This window comes from Oryza sativa, chromosome 7, assembly GCF_034140825.1.
Source record: "Oryza sativa Japonica Group chromosome 7, ASM3414082v1".
In the NCBI taxonomy this organism is placed as follows: domain Eukaryota; kingdom Viridiplantae; phylum Streptophyta; class Magnoliopsida; order Poales; family Poaceae; genus Oryza; species Oryza sativa.
The window spans coordinates 376,919-394,227 of NC_089041.1; the positions used below are offsets into that span (position 1 = coordinate 376,919).

The 17,309-nt window shown below is 43.6% G+C and overlaps 3 protein-coding genes across 5 annotated transcripts; all 3 read left to right on the forward strand.

The window, feature by feature from the left end:
• The first annotated feature begins 4,593 nt into the window (after positions 1-4,593).
• On the forward strand, positions 4,594-12,921 carry LOC107278609 (dirigent protein 1). Of its 3 annotated transcripts, XR_010742551.1 has the most exons (3): positions 4,594-5,364; positions 11,265-11,362; positions 12,690-12,921. XR_010742551.1 is itself a non-coding variant. In XM_066312459.1 (2 exons), the coding sequence occupies exon 1, from the start codon at positions 4,737-4,739 to the stop codon at positions 5,322-5,324; it is 588 nt and encodes a 195-aa protein (XP_066168556.1). In that variant the 5' UTR covers positions 4,594-4,736; the 3' UTR covers positions 5,325-5,364; positions 12,690-12,921. The 3 variants fall into 3 exon arrangements, 2 of the variants coding, with proteins under 2 accessions (XP_066168556.1, XP_015646093.1); XM_066312459.1 differs by lacking the exon at positions 11,265-11,362; XM_015790607.3 differs by lacking the exons at positions 11,265-11,362; positions 12,690-12,921 and adding an exon at positions 6,236-6,547.
• A 1,460-nt stretch (positions 12,922-14,381) lies between these two features.
• Positions 14,382-15,979, forward strand: LOC4342200 (dirigent protein 1). The gene has a single exon (XM_066312457.1). The coding sequence runs from the start codon at positions 14,382-14,384 to the stop codon at positions 14,994-14,996; it is 615 nt and encodes a 204-aa protein (XP_066168554.1). The 3' UTR covers positions 14,997-15,979.
• On the forward strand, positions 15,227-15,979 carry LOC4342202 (dirigent protein 1). The gene has a single exon (XM_015790221.3). It carries the CDS (start codon positions 15,227-15,229, stop codon positions 15,854-15,856), a length of 630 nt encoding a protein of 209 aa, XP_015645707.1. The 3' UTR covers positions 15,857-15,979.
• Positions 15,980-17,309: the final 1,330 nt, after the last annotated feature.

The window sequence follows — 17,309 nt, forward strand, 5'->3', positions numbered from 1 at the left end:
ACTGTCAAAACTGATGCAATAATATTGAGTCCCATAGCAGTATATATAGCAGGTGATTTTTTCCGACGTGTCAATTTAACACAAACTAACAACGTTGAGTCATCGTGAAACCTACGTAGACCCCACGTCTCAGAAGCCAATCTTCTTGCTCCTCTTTTCCCCGATCTCTTAAGTGTTGCATGCTTGCCTGCATCCGCGTCTCCGCAATGAGTGAGTGCCCTGGCGCCGATATGATGTGCTCGTGCTTCCTCTAAGGGCAAGTGATATAATGTCCCATATGTTGCCCCTAAGAGTGCCACGTTAGATTGAGTGATGAGGTGGAGGAGAGAAGTGAAGAGAGATGATGAGCCACCCCTAAATTAAGAGGCAACCTCCACACAAATTTTAATAAGAGTATGAGAGTATTAGAGATATTGGTATTTGTGTACTATAGGTGATACATTGTATGAGTTGCCTCTTAGTTCATGAGTGAATAAAATAGATAAATTTAAAGGTGGTAGTCACATCTAACATGGAGGAGCACTTGCACTAAGACCCTGTTTAGATGTGACTAAAACTTTTAAGTCCCTATCACATCGGATGTTTGGACACTGATTATAAATATTAAACGTAGACTATTAATAAAACCCATTCACAATCTTGGACTAATTCGCGAGACGAATCTATTGAGCCTAATTAATCCAAGATTAGCATATGTGATGCTACAGTAAACATTCTCTAATTATGGATTAATTAGGCTTAAAAAAATTGTCTCGCAAATTAGCTTTCATTTATGTAATTAGTTTTATAAGTAGTTTATATTTAATACTCTAAATTAATGTCTAAATACATGGACTAAAGTTAAGTCCCTGGATCCAAACACCACCTAATTCTGGTCGCTTTCTTCGTCCTAGCTAGCTACTGTATATCCTACAGCTTTAATTATTTCTCCCTCCTCTCGCGCGTCGCTTGTTGATTGGACATGAATGCATGGACACAAACAACAACTGCATATGGCTCTCTGCGCCCTTCCTCTATCACCGTACGTATGTGGTCTCCATCATCCGAGAGGGATCGAGCTGGCCGGCGGTGGTCGGCGGGGCACGTGCTGTGGACGGACGACGACGGCGCGTGCAGTACACGGTACTGGAGCTGGACGTGTAGCATGCACGTTATAGCTACTCTAGGATTCAATTGGATGATCTCCCAACAATTAACGCCAGATAAATGTTCTCCACCAATCCCACAGCATGTTATTGGCTTAATTTCTTCTTTCTCAAGACAAGAAAACAGAATTATACAGAGTTTGTTACTGTGTGTTTAGTTTACGAAAAGAAAAGAAAATTTTTTGATGTAACATCGGATGCTTGACCGGACGTCGAAAAGGGTTTTCGGACACGAATGAAAAAACAAATTTCATAACTCGTCTGAAAATCACGAGACAGATCTTTTGAGCCTAATTAAGACATCATTAGGACATGCGGATTACTATAGCACTTATAACTAATCATAGACTAATTAGGTTCAAAAAATTCGTCTCACGATTTCCATACAAACTGTGCAATTAGTTTTATTTTTATCTATATTTAATGCTACAGACATATATCCAAAGATTCAATTTTAGAAAAAAAAATTTAGGAACTAAACAGACCTTAGTAATACTATACGTCTCTCTCTCTCGCCAACCCACGGTACAGCCTGGACATGGTGCTCATTAGGCCCAAACACTCGAGGGCCTGCTCTTCGTAGTCTGCTCAACCTCCTCCTGATGATCTGAGTACTGTAGCAGAGCTGACAGTACTGTACGTACGCCATCCGTTGGTCGCCGCTGCTGCCTCCACACAAACGTCGTCACGGCTGATGCGCCTCTTATTCTTATTACTCCATCCGTTTTAAAATATTTGACACCGTTGATTTTTTCGTACGTGTTTAATCATTCGTCTTATTTAAAAAATTTAAGTAAATATTTATTCTTTTCGTATCATTTGATTCATTGTTAAATATACTTTCATGTACACATATAGTTTTACATATTTCATAATTTTTTTTAATAAGACGAACGATCAAACACGTGTTAAAAAGTCAACGGTGTCAAACATTTTGAAATGGAGGGAGTACTAACTATTACTCCCTCCATCCCATTTTAATTACAACTATAAATTTTCGTGCCTAACTTTGACCGTTCATTTTATTTAGAAATTTTTTATAATTAGTATTTTTATTGTTATGAGATGATAAAATATGAATAGTACTTTATACGTGACTTATGTTTTTAAATTCTTTCAGAAAATTTTTAAATAAGCCGGACGGTCAAAGTTGTGCAAAAAAATCATGGCTGCGCTTAAAATGGGACGGAGGGAGCTAGTAGTACTAGTGTTTCTTGTGCATATATATATGTCGCAATCATGCATATGACAATAAGTATTTTCCTTCAATAATACTCTACTATTATATATAAAAAAAGGACAAAATGATTGATAAATAATGTTCATTTCAGTACGTACACAATAAGTATTTTCCTTCAATAATACTCTACTATAATAAAAAAAGGACAAAATGCTTGATAAATAATGTTCATTTCAGTACGTACACGCATGGTGATCGATGTATAATGACCCTGAACCTGCAGCGTTTTACTGACATTACATTAATTCACATTGCGCATGGACAAGTGGAATTAAACATATATCAGAAACAAGAAATGCCATGTATTTACTGGCGGGCTAGCTCATAAGGTGCATGGACAATTCCCCATAGCTAGCTAGCAATGTGTGACTTGTGTTGTGTACGTATCATAATGCAACATCATTTTTAATTTATATATCTGCAGATTTAATTATTTGTTCTTTAAGCATATATATCAAGTTAATTTGGGTGGTGATGGTAGAAAATTTTGGCTTATCACTGTTGGAATTGTGCTTTATGAGCTTAACTAGCGCGAAAATTTACTTGCTCTCTGTACGATTGGCAACTAGAATCTTGTACAGATCTACGGGGATACTGGCCGATCACAAAAACATATTGTTGGGGTTCCTGTCATCTTAGTTTGTGCCAAGCTTGCCCCAAGAATTTTTCAACTATATATTTGGTTGGTTGTGATCTTTTAATTTGTACATTTCCTTGTATATTATTCAATGCTAGCTAGCTTGGCCAAATATCGAGGACCAAAATAAACTTGAGCCAAATTTCTTGTGTTCAGGAGGAGAGATTGGGTAGAAACCATATATATATATATATAATATATAGTATATACTGCCGTTTTTTCTGTCACTGTTTGTGTTGTTCATATACTCTTATCATTGGGCACGCTGGTCATATGTATTAATTATGGAGTATGATTTTCAGTGGAAAGAAATTAAATAATATCATGAAATTTCAGTTTGGGTCTGATTTGGTTAACCTACCTAACTTTTCCATTAATTTGCTTTGAATGAGCTGATCGATGTGTTGTCTGAATTTTTTTTTAGATAATGGATTTTCATTAATCCAGTCTCTATATCCACGAAGGATATACACAATCAAAAGGGTACACGGATACTTAGACTCACACCTCAACAAAGAGGAAAACACACAACCAAAAAACAAAAAGAAAACCAAACAGCCTTGGCACATCCTTGCTTCTCTGCGTCCCACCATATCCTCCTGAAATAGCTAGATTTGACAAGTGGAAGTCGTCTAGTCGCCGCCGCCCCTAGTGCGCCGTCGATGCAAACCTCCGTTGGTGCCAGTGCCATCTTTATCTGTTTCAGGTAAGCTGATGCCACATACCGCCAGTTAGCCTACTTTCAACTGTCGTCATTCGTCGTTTAGCCGAAACTAGCCAACCATACACGAACCGACGGAATTGGCTTCCGCTTCATCGGATTTACAGTGCCTAGACTGCCGCTGTCCTAGGCCACCGGCGCCAACGAGGCCGCCATCGTCCCGCAGCAGCCCCTAGGGCCGCCGGCGCTGACGGGAGCCATCGCCATCCTAGGCCACCGCAGCCCCTAGGGCCACTGGCGCTGCGCCGTCGTCCTCCGCCGCAGCCCCTAGTGTCGCCGGCGCCAACGGGAACTGCATCCGCCCCAAGGGCCACCAACGCCGACGTGAGCCTCCGGGCCACTGCTGCCCCTAGGGCTGCCGCCGCCCCTACCACCGTCCAGAGAGACTACATTGCTGACTCCTTGCCGCTCCCCACCGCCCTCTCGACCACCTCCAACCATCCCTAACCCACACAGCCAGGCGCAGGCCTGGCTGCCTCTGGCCGCCACCGCCGCAGCTTCGCCTACCACCTCCCCGTCGCCGCTGTCCTAGCCGTCGTGCAGACGCTGTCAGATCTAGCGGCGGCAGGGCTAGATCTGGCTGGGAGAGAGAAAGAGACACATGGGGGAGAGGAAGAGACGCGTGGGAGAACAAGCGCCGGTCCCATTGATAGAAGGGAGAATTTGAATCATGCCACATAAATTTTGCAAAATTTGTTATACGCCACCCTGACCCACATGTCATTGACTCATATGGGTCCTACATGTCATTGAGATACGGGTGGTATATCTCAAATTTTGCAAATATAGGGTGGCATGGTTCCAACAAACCCTTCATATAATGGTCAGTAATTGAAGGGTTAATGGTCAGTGGGGGAGCAAGCGTCGTGTGTTGTCTGAAATGATTGGAGACTATAACAAGCTCTGCTAGGGAGTAGGCCAGGAGGAGCGGCCAATGCGAATTTCTCCATCTCCTCAGCCTCAGGCTCAGGCTGCACTGAAGGCAGAGACGCGATGGCCAAGCTCCACCAGTGGCCAGTACTCCTCCTCGCCGCCGTCATCGTCCTCGCCGCCTCGTTCGCGGTGCCGGCCTCTGCGGCGCGGCGGCGGGCGGTGCGGCTGCACTTGTACATGCACGACATCGCCGGGGAGACGGCCGTGCAGGTGGTGAAGGGCACGGGGCCTCTGCATCCGTCAATGCCGCCGGGAAACAGGCACTTCGGCGACACGACGGTGATGGACGACCTCCTCACCGAGGGCCCCAGCCTCGACTCCAACCCCGTCGGCCGCGCCCAGGGCTCCTACGTCCTCGCCGGCCTCGTCGACCCCGTCGTCGTGGTCACCGCCACCTTCAAGCTCACCCACGGGCCCTACAACGGGAGCACCCTCGTCATCGCCGGCCGCGACGAGGTCCTTGCGGAGGTGAGGGAGCTGGCGGTGGTCGGCGGGACGGGGAAGCTCCGGCGAGCGTCCGGGCACGTGCTGTGGAGGACGCTAGAGGTGTTGGAGGGGGCGCACTATGTGCTGGAGCTGGACGTGTACGCCTCACTGCCCGCTACTGCTGCTGCTGCTGCATCTGCTCTTGCTCTTGCTACCAATTAAACGTCACCCTCACCCCTCCTCCTCATGCTGCAGCCTGCAGGTAACCACCTATAATTAATAATCCTTGCTACTTTTGCTAGCTTTTCTACAAGTTTCAAACTAAGAATTTTATTTCGTTTGTGTTTCAAAATTAAATGCATATGTTCAAACAATTAGTAATAGGAGTAGATATGATGGACAACTCTCATTTCTTAATTATTTGGTACTTGGTTTTTTTTAAAGATAATGGAATGAAACATTCTGGCCTTTGCTCATCAGAGCTACAGCCAATTATTACAAAGTATCACTCAAACAAAGAGTGTAGTTCAAAATGAAATTAAACACACCCAACAAAATAAAAGACCAAACCGAGATAAAGAGTACACATTTATTCAAATCTATTTGTTAATCTCCATCCATAGGAGTAGTTTGCAAAAAGTTGCATAATTGTCGTCTCAAGCCTACGACATACAACCTTCATAAGCTCTCCATCATCTTCACACTTTTGCAGCTGTGCCCAACACCGGAACCAATATGTTGTCTTGAAAATTACTTGCAAATATTAGATAGATGGTGATTTGTCAAATATCATATCATTCTTATTCAACCACAGAGCCCAACATATGGCAAATGCTCCTACAAGTATGAGTTTACTCTTCTTGTCAACCCTCAAAAGCCAATCATCAAACATATTAGATATGGTTCAGTATTACATATTATACTTGAATTATATGTCTTAAAATTAATTTATTAGCAAAATAGCATGCTTGTCAAATCAGTACCATCAACGTTAAACAAAAATGCATCTTGCGCAATGCAAATCCAAATCACTACTACTATATTACCCGGGCCCGTGTCTGCATTATTCAATTCGTCTGAATTAATTTGCTTGCTTGTACTCACTGTACTTATCTTGCTGGTGTTAATTTTAGTTGGGAATGGAGAGGAAGATTAATAGTATGATGACTTGAGAGAAGGACCATATATACCTCTGAATCTCTGATGATGGGAAATTAAGAGTTACAGGATCACGTCTCGTCGACTACCTATGGCGTGACTCATCGTCACATGCTCATAGTGGCTAACTGGCTATGGATACTACTACTACAATAATCCATTTGGCCACACAATTTGTCACAATGCCCTTAATCATTGTGCTTTTCAATAATTAACATATTTCATGTTATGAATAATACCATCCATATATAAACTGCACTACGTCTCAGCGTCGATTCAAAGACCGATATCGATGCAGTTTATGCGCTCTCAACTGAAACAGTGATGAATGTTCGTACATGTGAGAAACGATTCTAAATTTTTTAGGGGCATTCCCTCATTCTTAACATCTCACTCAAATAGTTATAATTATTTTAAAAAAACAAATGAATATATCATTTCACAAACCTACAAATTTAACTTCTACATATTTCAAAATAAAAAAAATAACTTTAAATATGTGTCAACAAGTTGGAGTTTAATTTGTTTTTTGCAATTTTTAGATGTCAAGTTTTAACTTCCATGTTTCTATAATGATATATCATATATTAATATATTTTTATTTAATTTTTTTCATAACTATGTAGACGGCATGTGAGAAACGAGACATGTTATCGAGAGTTTAAAATCCCTTCTCATGTGCAACTCGTAGAGTGTTGTAGAGTACTGGATGACGCGTGTGTTTGCCCCTTGCAACACTCGAGATTTCAAGAATCTTATCATGGCTATCATTTTTTTTGCAAATCTTTAATATAAGAATTGGCACTGGCTCATCGCTCTTAGATGTTCGATTTCAAGCGCTTATGACCGGATTCAGCTGTCTGAGCAAGAGCCCCAAGCCAGTGCACCATCCAAACACACCCCCAAATCTTTTAAGATAAAGATAAAGTTTATGTATCATATATCCGTGTGTGGTGACTGCAGTTACTCTTTGGACCAAGAGTAAATCAAACATAAACAACAACTCAAATATATGCACATACACTTTGCTATATTTATATGAGTTAATTGGATCATGCCATTGCAAATTTGCCGTATTAGAAAAATACCACTACTATTCGTGATATCGGATAAGTGTCACTGGAATTTTTTAAAATTAAATCCATACCATCACTATCACATTTTCCGTCACACTCTCCTTCTTCCTTCTCTTAATTTTTTTTCCTCTCCTTCTTCCCCATTGTAACATCCTGAAAATTCCCAACAATAAAAATCACTAAAATTTCAAACTTTTTAAAACTTTTGCATCATGCTGGTTGTTATGATTCCTATTGCTTGCCAAACCGTAAATGATCACCAAGAAGGTAAAGAAAAGAACTACATTTAAGCAATAGATATGATTTATGAGAATATACTTAATCCTACGAATAATTATGTGCAAGATATTAAAATCAAATAAATTAAAAGTTATTATTAACCTATTTTATAAAATATTAAAATATTTGAATAATATAGGTGGGTGTCATAATACGAGTACACATGAAATGATGATCATTCAAATGAACTGAGCTCTCTGTATATATAATAGAATTACGGGAGTATTTAATTCGATATGTAGATCGATTTTGCACCAAGTTCCTAATTGCATTTAGGGATTGAAATTTGATATATTAAACCCCTCCATATAAAATAAACTAACATATAGATAAATTGAGCTAATGTGCTATTATGTTAATAACGGTCTCATTAGAAAATTATAGAATCTTTAATAAACCTTAAAAACAAATTGGTAAAATAAATATAAATTAAAAATAAAAGATTAGGTATGGATAGTAATAAATAAAATATTATCGCGACCATATTTGGATCAATTAAATTTAATTGCGATAGAATAAGAATTTACCCTAATTAAAACTCAAATAAATTATATAAACAAAATATGAGTGATATCAAATTAAGGAGAATTTTAGTTAGGATAACACAAATATGGGATAAACTTCATTTACACAAGATTTAGAAATTATGAAATCAAATTTATATTGAAAATAACCTAAAATCGGGAATAATAGGAAAGTGCACTATTCATTGCCTGCAAGGTGTTCGATTTGGTCCCTAACCTTTCCCCTTCTCTCCCACCTCTGCCCTAGCCGTCCCGAGCCGCGCGTCGCCACCTTGCGCCGCTCGCCCGCCGCGCCGCCGTCGCCATCGTCGCCGTCGGCCTCGCGCCCCGTGCCGCCGCCTCGAGCCCCGTGCCGCTGCCTCGCGCCTCGCGCCGCCGCTGCCACGCTGTCGCCATCGCCGTGGGTCGCCGTCGTCTCGCACCAATGTCGCCCGTCGCCGCCGCATCGCCGTCCCATCGCGCCGCGCACCGTCTCGTCGCCGCTCGTCCGTCGCCATCGCACCTTGCGCCCCGCGCCGCTGCCGCCCGCCCATCCCATCGCCGCGCGCCCGTCGTGTCGCCGCTGCCGCCCCGTCCCGTCGCCTCGCGCCCCGCGCGCCGTCTCGCGCCCCGCGACCCGCGCGCCGCTCGCCCATCGCATCGCCACCTCGCGTCCCGCGCCGCTGCCGCGCCGCGGCATCGTCGCGTCGCCATCGCCATCACACCAAGCCGCCCCGAGCCCCGCCGCTCCTCCCCTCTCTACAAATACCCCCCCCTCTCTCCATTCTCCCCCACCCCATCTCATCCTTCCTCTCCCCTCTCCCCTCTCCACTGCGCCGCCGTTCTCGTGCCGCCGCGCCGCCGTTCTCGTGCCGCCGCGCCGCCGTTCCCGTGCTGCCGCGTTGCCGTTCCCGTGCCGCCGCGCCGCCGTTCCTGCGCCGCCGTTCCCGTGCCGCCGTGCCGCCGCTCCTGCGCCGCCGTGCGCCACCGTCGCCGCCGCCGTCGTCGCCGCTGCCGCCGCCGGTGAGCCGCCCTCCTTCTCCCTCGCGTCCATCGCCGCCGCCGCTCGGGTGGGAGAGAGCCGAGAGAGGGAGATAGAGCCGAGAGAGGGAGATAGAGCCGGGAGAGAGGAGAGAAAGAAAGGAAGAGGAAAAGAGAGGCCGACAGAGAGAGAAAGAGAGAAGAAAGGAAAAAGAGAGAGAAAGAGAGAAGAAAGGAAAAAGGGAGAGAAAGAAAAAGAAAGGAAAAGGGAAAAGAGAAAAGAAAAGAAAAGAAAGAGAGGGAGAGAAAAGAGAGAAAAAGAAGGAAAGGAGAAAATAAAAGGGAAATTGGGGAAGAAATTAGGAGAATTTAGGAAATAAACATGGTCGGGGTTAATCCTAGATTATTTTTGGAAATTCCTCGAGCGTAATAGTATTTCGATCGAAATTCCGAGTTAATTATAAATATATGTTTCTTGATCAGATTAGATTAAAATTGGTAGTAATTTAGATATAATTAATAACCAAACAATTAGATGAATTCTTATAGATTATTATAGATTATTTTTGGTAATCTCTATAAGTCATCGGTTTATGGTAGAAATTCGGATTCAATTACTAGGAATCTTAGCCGTGTATTATATTTAATCGTTTAGTCATAGACTAAATTAAATTGTATAATATTTCTAAGATTTCGTCCGATATTTAGCTCGTAATAGAAATTTCTAACCTGTTATATGGATATAATGCTCGGGATGAGTAAATTAAAAACTTATGACAACAAAATATTTATACCCGTAAAATAGTTTAAATCGAAATTGGGTTTGCCGTAGTTCGCAGATAGTAAAGTTAATAAAAAGGAATCGACTTTCGCATTCGACTTTTACTCAGATTTAAGTGAAACTTGAACCTAAATTCATCTAAATTCATAAGCTTTCCAATGAAATATAATTCACTATTTGATAAAATATATTTATAAATATTAAATAATTAATATCAAGATGATGCATAATAGTCAACTTAAAAATATGTTAATAAATAAAATTAGTATTGTACAGTAGAGTAGATGTAATAATATTTGTCTCTAACATGTCTTGCCACTGTAACAACCACACAAACTAAATTCATGTGATGTATCAAATGGATGGATGTATAGGAAAATACTAGTACTTATTTAATATTCGATGGCCATGGCTTATAGGTTATTTAAAGCAAGTGTAGCCTTATGATTATGTAACTAAAATATAAACACACATAGATGAATCTTTAACCTGTTTAGGAGAATAATAATAGAGCTAGATGTGGAGGAATCCCTAAGTAAATTAATCGATGCAATACCATATAGAATAGCATATATATGCCTAAATTGATTACCACTTATTAGTAACCCAATAGAACCAGTGCTTAAACATTGTCGCGTCACATATACAATATCACTCATAGAAACTAGCTAATGTATAATTAAACTACAATATATTCAAGAATCACTTGGAGCATTGGGTAGTACTCTTTCTAAATAAGCTCATGTACAGTAGGCGACCGAAACCTTATACGTTGTTGCACACATATATTGTACATCCCATTATAGTTACACAATTAATTTATCTTTTTCATATATGAAACTGGGGAGTATATAACAAACATGAATAGTAGATAAGTACTAATTATAAATCTTGACCTCATATGTTCATAGTTCAATTGTAACTCCGAATTGTTCATTAAGGGATAATCTGTAACTATAATATTATAAACTTCCCGAATTTAACATATAGAGCATGGATAATTGTTAACCTTTATAATTTATTTTGACAAGTAAAATATGTACATAATTAAAATAAAGCCTCCATCAATAAAATAATAATACAAATGATTCACAGTAATTATTTGACCGATCGAAATCCATCCGGCAACAGAACCTCTAGTGTATAACCGTTCTATTTAGATAGATGCATGAATAGCCATTTGCTAGACTAAACTACATAGTAGCCAAATACGTATCTCCTTCATACTACATTGGTTAGCTCCTATATAGACCACCATAACAACAGAAAGATTAAGAAACCCTAGCCCCTAGCGTGATTGGAATCCATTAGTAGACATGAATAGTATATTTTGTTGTGCATATTTGGTTGTTATTTGAATATTGGTTTTTCTTGCGTGTTATAGAATTTATGTATCGGTTAGTCGTGAGGCAACGTCAGCAACCTCCAGGAGGTGAAGGTTGATCAAGAATTATATCAAGAATAAGGACTATCCTGAGCAAGGCAAGTCATCACTATCCCTTGAACATATTGATCCTAATTGCGAAATTGTTTTGTTTACAAATAAAATTGCATGCAATGATGAACATCCTACTTGTGATTATGCCATGCCTTGATTATTGTTTACCCTTAAAATCCTTGTACCCATGATTACGTATGAGTCCCTAGTCAATTATGACAATTGCTTAGAAATGCTATTCTAGAATCATGCATACTCATATTTATCAAATGCTATATGCTTGGGCAATTACCTTTGGGAAGGTAATTGAGATGCGGCATGTGGAGACATGAGCGCCACATTGCCATGATGTTGATGACATGATTTGTGAAAGGAGAAATAAAATTAAACAACTGTTTTCGACCGGGGCGGACGGAGGATTTGGGTGGTATCTGGAAAAGGCTAGTACCGTCCCCGGTCAATTAAGGACCGAGCCATGAAGTTAAGCATGAAACGACCCCGTACAACCGTACTTCTCGAATGGGTATAGACCTAGCGGATTAGATAGCCGAGCGGAGGCAGTATCCCTGCATAGATGGTTCACCCCTGAGTGAGGCAGGTGCGCTACAATGGGATAGCCGTTGAGGTAGGGCCGAGAGGCATGCCCTACATCGGTGTCGCCATTGGTAGGACTGCCATGTGTGTGTGAGAGAGAGAACTTAACTTGAACCATAATTTAATATGCGTGTGAGACTTCTCTTTCCCGGGAGCGCCAGAACTCCTCTCACTGCTAGAAACATGGACGCCTAGAGTGCATGAGGATTTAAGTTCATGGAGCGGGTACTGCCAATGCGAAGTTATCGAAAAGCTTTGCCGTGACGCGTCTCATGTGTTGGGACGAGGCTCATGTGTTGGGCAGTCGCGGAGTGCGGGTAAAGTGTACATCCACTGCAGTGTGAGTAAACCAAATCTATTCGAATAGCCGTGCTCGCGGTAATTGAGCACCGGGACATGTATTACACTTGGCTAGACTCTAAATTCTTAACTTGTGGGGAATGAGATATTGCATGATGAATTTTATGCTGATGGAGCCACATCCCGAGAGGGGGGAAGGTGGACATCCTCAGAAAACCATGACGATTCAATGGCAGGAAGCTATCCTTGGGATCACAATGGATGGTGGACAGAACCGTCGTTGTTTAAAGTGAACACTGGTACTAAAATTTGATCAGTCTATGCTAGGTTTTAGGCTTGTGAAAAGAATTGTAAAATTAGCTTTATGCAAAAGGACCTGAAGCCATTCCTTGAAATTCCCTCTATCATATGCATTGTTATTGTGGTGGCTTGCTGAGTACGGTTGGTACTCACCCTTACTATTTATATATCTTTTAGGAGAGTGTTGAAGAGAAGCCCTTGTCGGTACGCTTGCGTATCCCACAAGATGATCGGAGTGCGGTCTTGTTCTAGGTCTCGTTCCCCAGTCGACTGCCTGTGGCATGTTAACCGGGCCCTTATATTATTTTGTCTTCCGCTGTTGTTCTCTGATAGTTGTTGGCCTACCTGGCCCTAATGTAAGTATTTAACTCTTTTAGCCTAAATTCATTCGTGATATGTTGTGATCCAACTATGTATGTGTGTACCAACTACTGATCCAGGGATTGGTACGAATAAACACAGAAGATTTCCGATTTCCAAAATCGGGGGTCTACACCCATCGGCCAGCTTCTCCTCCTCGGAGCTCCTCTTCACAGTGGCCCGTCTTTGTCGCTCATGGCGACGATGCCATCAACACGTCATGGATGGGTGATGCTTCCTGTCGGTGATGGCGGCTGTGGCAGTGACTAGCGAGCGGTGCACCAGGGAAGAGGGCCACTGACTGCCAAGGTGGATATATAGGAGCCCGGCGCGATGCGGAGCTGGGACGGCGGCAGGCTCCATGCGAACCTGGTGGCGCGACGTTGACATGCTCAACAGCACCTAGGCGGTGGCGAGGTCATTGGCACGGAAGTGCATCATGTCCTCACTGAGCACCCTCAGCGTCACCTCCTGTGGACGGTGCCAGTTTGGTCGCATCCTCTTCCTCTTCCTGCCCATGGCATGCCGGCAAGGACGGCAACAACATTGTCTCGTTGATAGCTACCTGGATCTGGAGGACAAGGCAGTGGTGGTGATGAGCGGAGTAGGCGCGCCGAACATCGTTGAATCCGGCCGCTGCGCTGGCCACCCCAGGCTCCACTCCGACGAGATAGCTTCGTGTTGGCCAACGCATCGTCGAGGCTGAGGACGGTGACGAGGAATGGAAGGAGCTCAAAGGAGGTGAGGGAGAAGATAGGCACGTCAAAGAGAGAAGAGGGGAGGATACAGGAAAATGATGAAACATACATGTGGGCCTCATCAGTCATGTTAGGGTTATTTTGGTCTATATGAAGATGAAAAACGTGACGGCGATGGCATTGATCCAACTTTATAAAGTTCCAGTAGCACCCAGTCGATATCGCGAATAATAGTGGTATTTTTCTAATATGGTAAAATTACAATGACATGGATCCAATTGATCCTATTAAACCTTGTCATAAACATTACTAGTAAATTATATCTATAAACACAAAGCACCTGTCGGTTCGTGGTGACGGAGGTTTTTTTTTCTTTTTCTTGGTTACAATCTTTCATGGTGCAAGCCAAATAATTTTTTCCTATTCTATCCAATAAATTATCGCGTTGTCTGGTGCTGATCGTAAAAAAAAAGCATAAACCACGTAAGTGTGCATATATCTCTTTTAATAAATTGGACAGATGTAATTTAATATTATATACAGACATAAATGTATAAATATATGATATTTATGACAAGACTTAGTCCAGTGGATATCTATATCAAAGAAAGCATGCATATCCTCTGTTTTTAATGAGCTACCAGCATGTATATCATCTGTGTTATAATGAGGTGATCTGCACCGGAAGGAGACTTTAATCATCCAGAAGGATATATACAACTAAATTAAATGGTTGGACTCCTCATGTTGAAGATATACTAGTACAGTACTATATATCGAAACCATCCAACGAGCAGAGCAGGTAACAGCAATGGCCATCATCTCCATTGCCGGCCATCTCCTTGCTCTCATCCTCGCGGTGGCGGTGCCGGCCTCGGCCGGTGGGCTCCCGGTGCGGCTGCGGTTGTACATGCACGACATCACCGGCGGGCCGGGGCAGACGGCCGTGCAGGTGGTGAACGGCACCGGGCCGCTGCACCCGGCCATGCCGCCGGGCAGCCACTTCGGCGACACCATGGTGGTGGACGACCTCCTCACCGACGTCGACGACTCCAAGCCCGTCGGCCGCGCGCAGGGCTCCTACACGCTGGCGTGCCTGCGCGCCCCCGTGTTTGTGGTCTCCATCACCCTCGTCCTCACCGACGGGCCCTACAAGGGGAGCACCATCCTCATCGCCGGCCGCGACGACATCTCCGAGGAGGTCAGGGAGCTGGCGGTGGTGGGCGGGACGGGCAAGCTCCGGCGAGCCACCGGGCACGTGCTGTGGACGACGGCGAGGCGGGAGTCTCCGGTGCACATGGTGCTGGAGCTCGACGTGTACGCGTGGGTGCCCGCGTCATCTTCTCCGGCTCGCCGTTGGTCGTCACTGCTGCGTGGCACAAACGTCGTCACGGCTGATGTTGACGACGCTGATTCTTATTTCTAATTACTATACTTTACTACTCGAGTTGGTTGTGCATTTGTCGCAACCGCAACAAACATTTTCCTTCAATAATAAGAAAAAGGACAAAATGATTGATCGATAAATGTTTCATTTCATTTTAGTACACGCATTGGCGGCACCTGCATTCATAATTAAAAATTCGTCCTTCAGCTATAGAAATATAATTGCATCTCCATTTTTCGTCTTGCGAGTGAACCAAACATAAAGATCAAATGGGTAGCTCCAGTGTTCCAGAGCACCGTCGGCAGCTTGTCGCCGCCGTGGCTCTCATCCTCGCCGTCGCGGCCGCCGTGGCGCCGCTGGGCGAGGCGCGTCGGCAGGCGGTGCGGCTGCGGGTGTACATGCACGACATCGTGGGCGGGGCGGGGCAGACGTCGGTGGTGGTGGTGAAGGGGCCGGGGCCGGCGAACCCGTCCATGTCGCCGGGGAACAACTTCGGGGACACGGTGATCATCGACGACGTGGTGACGGAGGGCCCAAGCCTGGCGTCCAGGGAGGTTGGGCGGGCGCAGGGGACGTACATGCTGGCGTCCATGGCGAGGCCGGTGTTCATCGTCGACATCACGGTGGTACTCACCGACGGGCCATACAACGGGAGCACCATCCTCATCGCCGGCCGCGACGACACCTCCGAGGAGGTCAGGGAGCTGGCGGTGGTCGGCGGCAGCGGGATGCTCCGGCGAGCGTCCGGGCACGTGCTGTGGAGGACGGCCAAGGTGGAGTCCAAGCTGCACGCCGTGCTGGAGCTCGACGTGCACGCCTCGGTGCCTGCTGCTGCTGTTGCTCCTAGTGGTAGTGGTAGCCATGGCCACCCATTTTTGGTGACCTCTGCCTCAGAGTAGACCACTCACAAACTACCAGTTAGGTGTGCAATTATCCTTTTGTCCTTTTTTTTTCTGAAATTATCTGCAATATCTTTTTTTCTGGACAATGAATTGCACACAATAATCAACATCGTTCATATATATACTGTGCCACCACGATCATCAATTTCAATTAATCACTTGTTGTTGAGATTGGCTCGCTGATCAGCATTATCATCATCCTTCAACAAAGTCCCGAAATATCCGAAAGAGAACAAAAGCACATATTCAGTGCCCTGCAGTTCGCACAACAATGCGATTATTGTACAGGGCTTTCAATTTCGATTTCATCCAAAATTTTGGTCATTTCTGTAGAACCGAAATTCCTGAAATTTCAGGATTTTCGGCACCTTTTGGACTAATTTTTTAAAATGTTTTTAACATGATTTAACTCAATTTAACTAAATTTTCATCAAATTCGCAAAAAATTGAGTAAAATCGAAAATTTATGTCGAGGTAATCACTTGCCGAGGGGAGGGGGGGGCTTCCGAAATTGCGAACCAAAATTGTGCACTGTTGTTGTACAACATCCCTTCTCCTTAGTCAACCTACAGGGAATTTTTTTCAGAGGGATCGGCAAATTAATTAAGGATGAATGAATTATGTATGGCATTTAGTCTCAAACAGAACATTTGTGTATACGGTACGACACCTCTCAGGCTGTGTTTAGTTCACACTAAAATTAGAAATTTGATTAAAATTGGAACGATGTGAAGAAAAGTTGAAAGTTTATGTGTGTAGGAAAATTTTGATGTGATGAAAAAGTTGAAAGTTTAAAGAATTATTTTAGAACTAAATACGGTGTTAGTAAAGTCGCAAAGTAAATCTTTTTCCACCAAATAATCGATATTCTTCACCAATGGATCCGTGGATGTAGGTAAATAGCCAATAATTTGGAGGGTGACATGTCAATAGCCAACAAATTAAAGGATGGAATTGATATCCTACTGTTGAAAGAAGACCAAAGAGGAAAACTTTCGAACTTTTTGCCGTCTGATCCATCATCCATGTTAAGATTCATTAGTACGATGTGGAAAGAAGACTTGGAGAACGCTATGGATTGGACGTCCGATTTTTTTTTAAAAAAAATCCTGCAATAGCAGGCTATAAGCCAGCTATAAATATATTTTAAAGAGATAAAAAGGAGAGAGAAGGACAGGGGGGCTACAAATTTGTAGCCAGCTATAGCATAGGCTCTAAGGTGCATGTGTGTATGACAGGTGTGACCAGATATTAATTATATAGTATATTGACGGAGCTCGTGGCTCCTCACCGGGAGACCGCGCAGGCCCCCCTTTGCCAGTTCGGCCGGGGGCTTAGGGTGAAATCTCAAGCTCTCACTCTCTCTGTATGTGGAAATATCGTATGCCAGCCAGAAAACACGAGACACCGACGATCTATACAGGTTCGGGCCGCTCAGAAGCGTAATACC

Coding starts and splice junctions, on each gene's coding strand:
- LOC107278609 (XM_066312459.1), top strand. CDS start 4,737: ATGGCCAAGCTCCACCAGTGGCCAGTACTCCTCCTCGCCGCCGTCATC.
- LOC4342200 (XM_066312457.1), top strand. CDS start 14,382: ATGGCCATCATCTCCATTGCCGGCCATCTCCTTGCTCTCATCCTCGCG.
- LOC4342202 (XM_015790221.3), top strand. CDS start 15,227: ATGGGTAGCTCCAGTGTTCCAGAGCACCGTCGGCAGCTTGTCGCCGCC.